The sequence below is a fragment of the Silene latifolia genome, chromosome 2, assembly GCF_048544455.1.
Source record: "Silene latifolia isolate original U9 population chromosome 2, ASM4854445v1, whole genome shotgun sequence".
NCBI lineage: Eukaryota > Viridiplantae > Streptophyta > Magnoliopsida > Caryophyllales > Caryophyllaceae > Silene > Silene latifolia.
In genome coordinates, this window is record NC_133527.1 from 164,951,097 (window position 1) to 164,960,884 (window position 9,788).

Below are 9,788 nucleotides of genomic sequence, written 5' to 3' on the forward strand. Positions count from 1 at the left end.
TAACTTGGTAACTCAACGGTTTTAAATGATGTCATAAAACTAATAAATGATGTTGCCTCGTGCATTCTATGCAATAGAATCACATATATTTTTTATTGTTGTTTAGAGACTAATAATTCTATTGGAATTCAGTTTGGATTTGAGGTTGTGAGAAGTTTATAAGGAGCAAATACTCTTAATTGTAAATATATATATAATCAAGGTAAAATTATGTTTAAGAGATTTAACATTTTCTTTGAACACACTATATATAATTATGATAATTATTGTTGTTTTATGTAACATCATTCAGTTTTACATAGTTGTTGTAGGTTAAAATAATTTACAAGACTCATAAAGGTCTGTCTCCGTTATTAAGGATTTATTTTGGTGAGCTCCACCATGTTGACAGAGAGAGCATTTTTTTATTGAATTAAAAACCAGTTGTGCTTGCGACAATGAAAAAGCAAAGTACATATTATAACTAAATCACTTGATGTTATAAGTACTATTAAATGCAAAAAATTTACGGTAAAAGCACTAATAATTCATCAATCAATTATACCAACCATGAATTTTTTTCATCAATGATTCAACATAGTTAAACTTTTTTGTTAACTTAAGAATATATTTTTACAGCTAATCCTAATAGGAGCCCCGTGCATCGCACGGGCTTTCCAACTAGTTAGAACTATTTCTTGATCAATATGAGAATTAGCATCGATAGTTGTGTAATTTGATGGATTTGATTAATCTTGTGAATAAGAGAATTAGAGAGTTTTTTTCTCTCTCTAGGCAAAGGGCTTACAATGGAAAAAAAAAATATGAAAAAAGTCCATAAAAGAGTAAAACCCGTCTATAAAAAAGCAACTCCGAAAAAGAATTGTTATTTTCTAAATTCGTAACAAGTTATCGACAATTAAAATTTTCTGCTTCAGAAATAGGGATACCACTTGCGTTGCGAAGTGGCAAACCTCAAAGATATGAGATATCACAAGAATTTTCCGTATTGTTTATCATTATTACCATAAAAGAGAGCAAAACATTCGAGGCTTTATTTTATTTTTTATGAGTTTTGAAACTTTGAAACTTGTGGTACTCTCTTTGCAGCACAAGTTGTACAGTAGAAGTTAATGGAGGACGGACCATTCTGTTCCTTTCGATGTGTTCAACTCCATTTAATCAGCAAAATCCAACTTGTAAAACATAATGAAAGTGTGGTTTCCTCAATAAATACATTACCGAGATCCGTCATTCGACAAACCTTTTCATCAAAATTCAAACTCAGATACTAATAACCCTATTTGACTCACTTTGAGAATAAAAGGAATATTGGTATTGCAATTGGAACTCGAGAATCAGTTATGATGTCAAAGCAACTGCATCTATGCCTCAAAAAGTAGAACACGAAGCTGCAGTAATTGAAGAAGATAGCTCAAAAAGTACAACACCTTCAACTCGAGTCTAGCATTTTCCAATATCTTCTTCGTCAAGGACTATAATCACGCTTTCACCTGAAGATGCTGTGCTTGGCTTTTACCAGGTGGTATGAAGATAAAGTCATCCCACCCTGAATTCTTCTCACTTATCTGCAATTACAATCAACAGGCTACGTAATTATTGGCATCCATTGCATATCTGTGCAATTTAAGGTAGGATTGGTTTATGGACGGACTTCATTGTCACAATATGGAATATAGTTTCAACTTCCAACTTCCAAGTGCTGGTGCAGGGGGGGAGAGCAATGGCACTCCATTGCCACAATAGGCAAGGGAAGTTAAAGTATGTAGCATTACCACTATGTTACTAAACATATAGAGGTTGCGTTCAGATGAGACATAAAGAAATGTGCTTTGAATTACATTAAATGATTGCTACTTCATAATAAAAAGAAGCGCAACCAGTTTGGCGAGTCATTCTGATAATTCCATTTTCTCCAAACTCAATGATTAGTGTCTTTGGCTCCAATGGAGACAAAATGGTGCATGAGAATCATGATGAAGATAGTACTAGGATCAGTGAAAGTATGAGAATAAATAGTGGGTGAATAAGAGTATGAATCTCAAAATAGAAGAAAGAACATTATCTCTCATATGCGACGGTCTCACTCTAACTCCATTGTGAGACCTCTCATATGATGAGGGTAGTTAGTTACTTTTCAGTTAGGTTTTTCTTTTTTTTTCCCCTTGAGTTTTTACTGTATTACTCATATGTCTCATATTATTTTACTATAAGACGGTCTCGCAGGAGACTTACACAGGAAAGAAAAGCAAAAAAAAAAAAAAAAAAAGCTACAAATTGTTAAGAAGGTGTTGATACCTCCATTCTCTTTAAAACATCTTCTAAGCTTCCTACCTGGGTAAACCAAAAACAAAGAAAGAATTATTAGGAAGCGTAAACGAGAAGACAAACTCGGGCTGCAGGCTAGACTGACACGGGGGGGGGGGGGGAATAAAGACAACAGAAAGACAACATCATTGTCCATGGCTTCTGTCTTATCCTACAATCTAAAGAACATAATAAAATACAAGTGACAGGACATGGATCTGATTAACGTATGCCCAGCCAGCCGATGTCATCAACTGGTTGGCAGGACCATTTCTAACTGAAAGGATGGCTTAGCCTCAGCAGAAGGGCTGAACAGGCGACACCCATGAGAGCGTCGCCTGCTCTCACGACGTCATCACCTCGTCATCATGCCACCAGGTCACAGGTACAAGAGTACGGGTACATTTCCTTTATAAATACCTTACTCAATCCATTATACAAGGACGTTCAATTCCATACATTATCAAGCTTAACACTAATACCTCACGTGTTAGATTGACCATTCATCTTACACTTGCTAACGTAGGCATCACAAAGAGTCCCTCGAATACCCCCGATGCCTTTTACGTCACTTGTACAGGACGAGTTAGCAGACCTCAAATACCCAACGTGACAAGCATTCAAGATTTATAAGGAAAAGTGTATTTACAGCGTCTTGTGTACTTCAAAATACATTTTTACTAGATTGTTTCACCTGAAACAAGTATATCATGAACAACAATTTTAATGCAAAGGCTATATCAATAACGCGAACAATCATTTGTTTTATAACACACATGTAAGGCTCTTGGCCCCTTGTAAAAAGGGATTTAACATAGTAAGACTAATTATGCATCCATGTATGTCCCCTGGTGGAGTGGAGGAATCCATATATCTGCCGATTCATTAAATTTGATAAAAGTATACAACTATAGAATACCCCCTCAATCATAGAGTTACTGTTGTGTTTGGCATTGCACAAATATGACGTCCTCTGACATTAAATTGTACAAGGTGAAGAATTTGTGTTTACACGAGTCATTCTGGTACAACCCAGAAAGAAGGAAGACTCACTCTCGACAGAAGGTGTAGTAAATTAAGAAAAGTAACATCAAATGTGAAGATAGAAAGGCATACTGATATAGGCTGAGAAACTCCCCGGCCTCTTGATGTCCTTAGAAACAGTTCTTTCTCAATATCTTCCTGCACCAGTTAAGGATACCAATGAGTTAGATTTACGATTGCTAATCAGACAAAAGTAAACCTGCAACGTTGGCTAGTAAGATTAGCAGAGTTAATGAAAACTAGATAAGAACCTTTCGGAAAAAAATAGGGCAGTAACGCTTGTTTTTCCTCTTCACAACCAAAAGGTCTGACTGCATACAGCGGGAGTAGGAGAAAAGAAAAGCATAATGTCATAAATCAGATCCTCATATATAAAAGATAGACACTTACTTTAAGAAAATAAACAGAAGTCAACAAGATTCATACAACCGAAGGGTATTGTCTTTAACAATCCATTCATAAGAAGCGTAATAAAATAGGGAAAGTCCCATATTAACCAAACAAATAATTACAGAGGAATCATATTACCATTAGAAAACAAATTTGAGGACCGAGTTTAGAGTTGTCAATATTTCTTATCAAGACACCCCCCTCCTGACCCAAAAAGTTCAATCAATGCCTCTTACAGCCCTGATAAAGTAACACACATTCTTTATCATCAAGCCAAAATCATAATGATGTGAATATGTGATACAACATCAACGGAGGACTCCTGCCCAAAAATTAATAGGTTTCAGCATTCAGCAGGCACATCTGAGTTGTCGTGTCATTAATGCGGCCGGTACCGTTTCAAAACGGGATCACAGGAACCTTAAAACCTTTTATAAGTGTTAGATACAGTTTCTTGGCCCATCATTAGTACCTCGCTCCCGCCTATTACTAAGTGAATCCTGTGATAAAGAATCTCTCTTTCCAGTTTCAAAAGCTTACATGAGTCGTTCCAACAAAAGTTGTAACAGCATCAATTTCAAATGTTAATCTAATAAGCTACTGTATTTCTAATCTTAAGCTCTTCATTTAATTAATATTATTAAAACCTAATTCTGAAGCTAAGCAAATAGGCACTGGGGTAATGTGTTGTTGTCTGAAGCTAAGCAAATGAAACTATGTCATAAAAACGATAAGGATAATCAAATATAGTCCACCATAGTGACTATGATCATTACTTCATTAGTGAGTATTTTGACAGCTTATAGATCTGCATCTCAATGTTTTGATGGGATTGCATTTAGTAACAAATAAAAGTCAAATTCATAATGCAGCAAGAAAATATACAAAAAATGCTTTTTGTTAGAAAAGAGGAAGCAGAATGCCACCAAGAATACCTGAAAGACAGGCACGCCATCAAATCCACTTTTAGTCTCTGAGGCTTTTAGCTGAAATAAAAAATAAAGGTAAACAAGATATTGAAGTCGAAGTCAGGATTAGGAGGCTTGCATACAATCCCCAAGTTAGACAAAGTGGCATACTTAACCAACTTTGAAACCTAGCACATGATGCTCTATGAGAAGTCAACTCAAATTTTCTTTCTGAATGACCGTGTTATGCGATCACATTAATATGGTTTAGCATTCCTTATCTAACCTCATTCCAATATCAGCCATGCTTTGACTAAAGCCACAACGATCATATTGCTTACTTCCTTAATAGCCTTTATGTGCTGGAAAATATGGACATGAATGTTAAGATTCCTTTACATGTCAGCCAAAACATACAGCAGCATAGGCCCAATATTGTTCATGTTAATGTTTTACACGGAAGATCGAACTTTTTAACCAAATATGATGCTGTGTTAAATAAAGTCTCGCATTTCTTTTAGTCCAAAACTCCATTTATGTGTAGACCCATATATATTTTTCTTTTTTCCTTTCTTATCTTTTCTCGAGTTAGCAGCACAATAGCTACAGGCCTACTACAGCAACACCCATCAGTTTACCATGAATATTCTCACCTACCTCATTACCTTAAATTTGCTTATCCACCGCCCTAATTACCAGAAAATGATTGTCCACGTTTTCTTTGCTTGGTTTTCATAAGGTGGATGTCTGGATGATGTGACTGGGAAAGTCCAATACTCCAATTCCTTACTAGATCGGCCTATTCTTCTTTTAACATAGAATGCAAATTTTCTCCTAATACCCATCCTCATTCCTCATTTTTTGTAAAGGGAATTTGTTCGAGGCCTATGTTACTCTGCCTTTACTGTAACCATGAAGCACAGCAAATTGTTGAAAAACAAAGTGCGCGCTGGTCGAAAATGGAAGGTAAGAGTGCTGTGTCATATTGTATTGAAATGTTCAGATGTCAGCCACACAGACAAAGAGATAAGCCGAATAGCATAGTTTAACACTGTTTTCAATTGAAAATAATATTCTACAGAAGTTTCCCCCAAAACCGATCAAAACCAGAGATATGAAGACATGAATTTGTGAAAAATAAGGTGGTGGAAATGCTTAGATTGGAGGAAGTAAAACCTACTCTGAGAAATTTTTAGATCTTGAGTATTTCACTAAAACATAAATAATTGTCCGTGGACATGAGCAGAATGGGAAGGAGACGGCAATAAGCACATATTTGCGAATAATGATCAACATAAAATAAAAAGAAGGCTATATTCTGTTGACAAAGGTTTGACAGATGCAGTGATGCCAAATAAGCTCGCAGACATGGTAGGTCAAAAGATTAGGCATAAGATAGTTTTTGCTCTATAATAGATTCACATACTTGGAATAAAGAAAGATCAGCAAACAACCTCAGAAGATGACATAAATTTCCAAAGAGGGTTTATATTCTGTCAACGGTTGGACAGACGCACTGAAGCAAGATAAAGATTGCAGATATTGTAGGCCAATAGAGTTGGCATAATATAGTTTTCACTCTAGAACCGATTAACATTTGACATTTCAAAAAGCTACATACAATACTCAAATCTTTAGTAGAGTTGTGAATTGTGATCCCCTGAAACATGTACAATTTCAAAAAAAGATTTTATTTTCACTAAAATGATGTATAAACTTATTGTAGTACGAAGTAGAAGATAAGATTACCCATGATAAAAGCATAAAAAAAGTTACTAATCCTTGTCAGATTCGGAAAACCACAGCCAACAAATACTCAATTACTGAAAACATTATTCCGCTTCCTATCTTTACATATCATATTTCAATACTCAAAGTAACAACAATTGGCTGATCAACTTTTTAATTGAAAGTTTTCTTTCATTTACCAACACTTCCCTTTTCAAATACTCCCACATGTGTAAGATGTGTAACTAAGATGCTGATGGCTGAGCACATAAAATAAAGGCCAGTCCATATGGACCTGAAAAACATATTGTTCAGCAGACAAAAACGGCAGGCACGAGGTAAAGGTGCCAGGCACATTAAAGAGTTGTGTGATGTCTGTTTCACATGACAGGCACACTGGAATACAGCCCATTTTATAGATCTAATTCACTAGATAGAAAGGGCACCTCTAATGCGTTCCTTATTTGAACAGGATCAGGCAAGAACCGGAATGCAATTCCTTCAACTTTCAACATATACACCTGCAGAAGATGTATATGAGACCTATAAGCCGAAGGAGACTGAGTCACTGACAGAAGGAAATAGAAAAAAGACAAAGGACAAAAGAGAGAACAACTTTACATGAAGACTAATACATATAGAATGAAGGTTTACAATATATATCCCATCGTTCTCCTATCCACGCCAACAATGTGCTCAAGAGTCAAGTATTAACCCCTCGGCAATCTATTATCTGTTTGACTACTGATTTGCTTACTCTAATAAAAAAAATGGAAGGCCTTGTAGAAAACCGAAGCTTGGTAGCTTCAAGTTAAATCATTTCCAAGCCCACCGCATAAATATAGTTCCTCGTTAATAAATCACCACATGAAAAAGAAAACACATTGGTGTTGGCTGATGAGATGTGGGGACCAAATGAAGAAAGCCTGTGGGATCAACGGGCAAGGCATGAGGCGAAGGGGTGTGGCTCATGCACACGAGGCTTACTTTTTTGTGAAAGAATTTGTATCTTTTAAACAACTTTTTTTCTACAATACCATTGCTTGAATTTTAAATATGTAAAAGGTAGGATAAAGGGGTAAATGGATGGGTATAACCAATGAACTAGAAGAAAATAATGTGGAAAACTGGAAATAGTACAGTAGTTTCCTAGCTACGCCTTGTGTAAAGTGCAAAGGCTTTGTTTTAAAAGGGGCAAGGTGCGTGCCTTATTGACACAAGGCACACACTTTATGCAAACAAAAATGCATTTTCCAGATAAAATTTTGTGCAATGTTTCCTACTCTGGATTTAAAGAGGGTTTAAACGTCAAGGAGTATATGTGAGGGATAATGTGCTAAAGGAAAGGGGATAATTGAAGTATTAGAAGGGAAAAAAATATTGGAATAACATAATAATGCGCCTCGTTCACTGCGCCTAGTCTATAAGGAGAACCAAGGCGTTTTGGCTAGAGCCCCACTGAGCCTTATGCTTAATCGCTCCTGAGGTGCTCTTTTCTAGACAAAGGTACAAGGTGCACCAAGTGCTTTGGTTATTAACTCAGTAAACCTTCGCCCAAGGATGCGATGAGGCTATATGAAATGAGATCATTGTAGTAACCCTCTTTGCTTGGTCACAATTGGATCCAACTAAATCTCACCACAACCTTAGTTGAAAAACGCTTACAGACTACCCAAGTACTCCAAACTACCAGAAATGTACACGTATGTATTTGTTCTCTTGCCAACAAACTCATACTATCCTGACATCTTCAATTTGAGAAATGACCCATATTATCATCCCTAGTAACACAGGAACGATATCCAATTAAATAGCCTAAATGCTAATCACTCCCATCAAAGTACTTCCAAGATATAAGCTATCCCAGACCAAAGACGAGAATTTGATGGAAAAAAACTCTCATTTTGCAGTATCAATTTACAAAGACCAATCTCACTCCTAATCCCTAAACCAACGGCAATGTCAATCCATCGATAAACCATCATCCTCGAAGAACATTGTGCCAAATGCAGTAGACAACAAGAAGATGCAGACTAGCAGCACATATATGACCACAAAATGGGCAACAAACTGTCACAGAGTTCCTTATACAACGAAAATTCAGTTTAGTTTGAGTTAAGTCCGGCATAAACGACCAAAATCAAACTCAACCAAATTCAGTTTCCAATTCCACGAAGCAACAAGCAAGGATAAACCCCTAGCAAATTCTAGTATAGCAATCACCGAAAACCACAAACCTAATAAAAAAAATGAGATAAATTCACCTGGTCAAGAGTAATTGGAACAATCTTAGCTTGACTCCGCAACTCCTTTCTTCTACTTTGAACCTACACATACATTTATACATACGTTACTCTCGACACAACACGAAAACCTTGCACAAAATAACCGTATCCGACACTCGTACACGTAATTTCCGAATTCAAAGCGCCAAACCTGAGCAAGAAACGCTTCGGCATCTTCGCGGCGAAAGCAGAGCAAACTAATGGATTTTGTGCCATTAGTAGGATCAGAAATCAACACGAATTCATTGTTAGTATTGCTAACTGTGTAAACGGTAGTTCCAACGAGGGTTTTCGCGACATAGTCAGTGGTTAAAGCGACGTCGTTCGAGGGTTTCCCTTGGCTCACCGAAGCGAAAGGGAGAGAGGGACTGACTCGGTTGAGGTTGAGGTTCGGGGAGAAGAGTGAACCGGCGACTCGGGCTGAGTCGGCGAGTCGAGTGGTGAGTTGGGTGCCGAGTTGAGTGAGTTGTTGATGGAGAAATGTTGGAAGGGATAGGAGAGGGTTGCTGGTTGGTGGTGCTGCTCTTTGGGAGTCCATTCTTTTTGGCTTCCGTTTTCGGACTTCGGTTGCTGTCCCTTTACTCTTTAATAATTATAATTATCGATTTTTAATCGCAATTAAACTTATTTCTTAAAATAATGTTCGTTTATAAACCAAAAATGACCACGAGAGAGGTCTCTTACTAACATTAATGAGATATATCTAGACCTGGCAAAACGGGTCACTCTGGTCGGGTACGGGTCGGGTCAGTTTGGGTCGGGTCATTTCGGATCTACCATATATTTTAGGTCGGGTCACTTTCGGATTTCGGCTCAATTTCGGGTGACCTGTTGTCGAGTCATTTCGGGTCGGGTCATTTTCGGGTATAGATCATTTTGGGTCGGGTTGCTTTTGAGTTAACGGCTAAGCACTTAAGTTAATACTATTTTGATTAAGAAATACTATTTTTCAAATTTAATTATTTATTAGGGATTATTGTAACCAATGAAACTTTATTTTGATGTATATAGTATTAATATAAGTTAGTACTAGTCGCTTCGGGTCATTTTGGGTCACTTCAAGTCATTTGGGATCAGGTTAGTTATGAGTCGGGTCTTTTCGGATTGGGTCACCTCGGGTCGGGTC

The 9,788-nt window shown here is 37.0% G+C and overlaps 1 protein-coding gene across 1 annotated transcript; it reads right to left on the reverse strand.

Moving 5' to 3' along the window:
• Positions 1-1,156: 1,156 nt before the first annotated feature.
• LOC141643268 (protein TIC 22, chloroplastic) lies at positions 1,157-9,273 on the reverse strand. Its single transcript, XM_074452347.1, has 8 exons — positions 8,814-9,273; positions 8,642-8,704; positions 6,824-6,898; positions 4,677-4,727; positions 3,603-3,662; positions 3,424-3,489; positions 2,299-2,334; positions 1,157-1,568 (listed from the first exon to the last, which is right to left on the reverse strand). The coding sequence occupies exons 1-8, from the start codon at positions 9,198-9,200 to the stop codon at positions 1,482-1,484; spliced, it is 825 nt and encodes a 274-aa protein (XP_074308448.1). The 5' UTR covers positions 9,201-9,273; the 3' UTR covers positions 1,157-1,481.
• Positions 9,274-9,788: the final 515 nt, after the last annotated feature.

Bases quoted from the DNA above. Each gene is read 5' to 3' on its own strand.
- LOC141643268 (XM_074452347.1), bottom strand. From the start codon at position 9,200: ATGGACTCCCAAAGAGCAGCACCACCAACCAGCAACCCTCTCCTATCC. The intron at 8,705-8,813 runs GTTTGGCGCTTT...ATGTATGTGTAG, and splicing joins CCGAAGCGTTTCTTGCTCAG to GTTCAAAGTAGAAGAAAGGA. The intron at 3,490-3,602 runs GTTCTTATCTAG...TAACTGGTGCAG, and splicing joins GCCCTATTTTTTTCCGAAAG to GAAGATATTGAGAAAGAACT.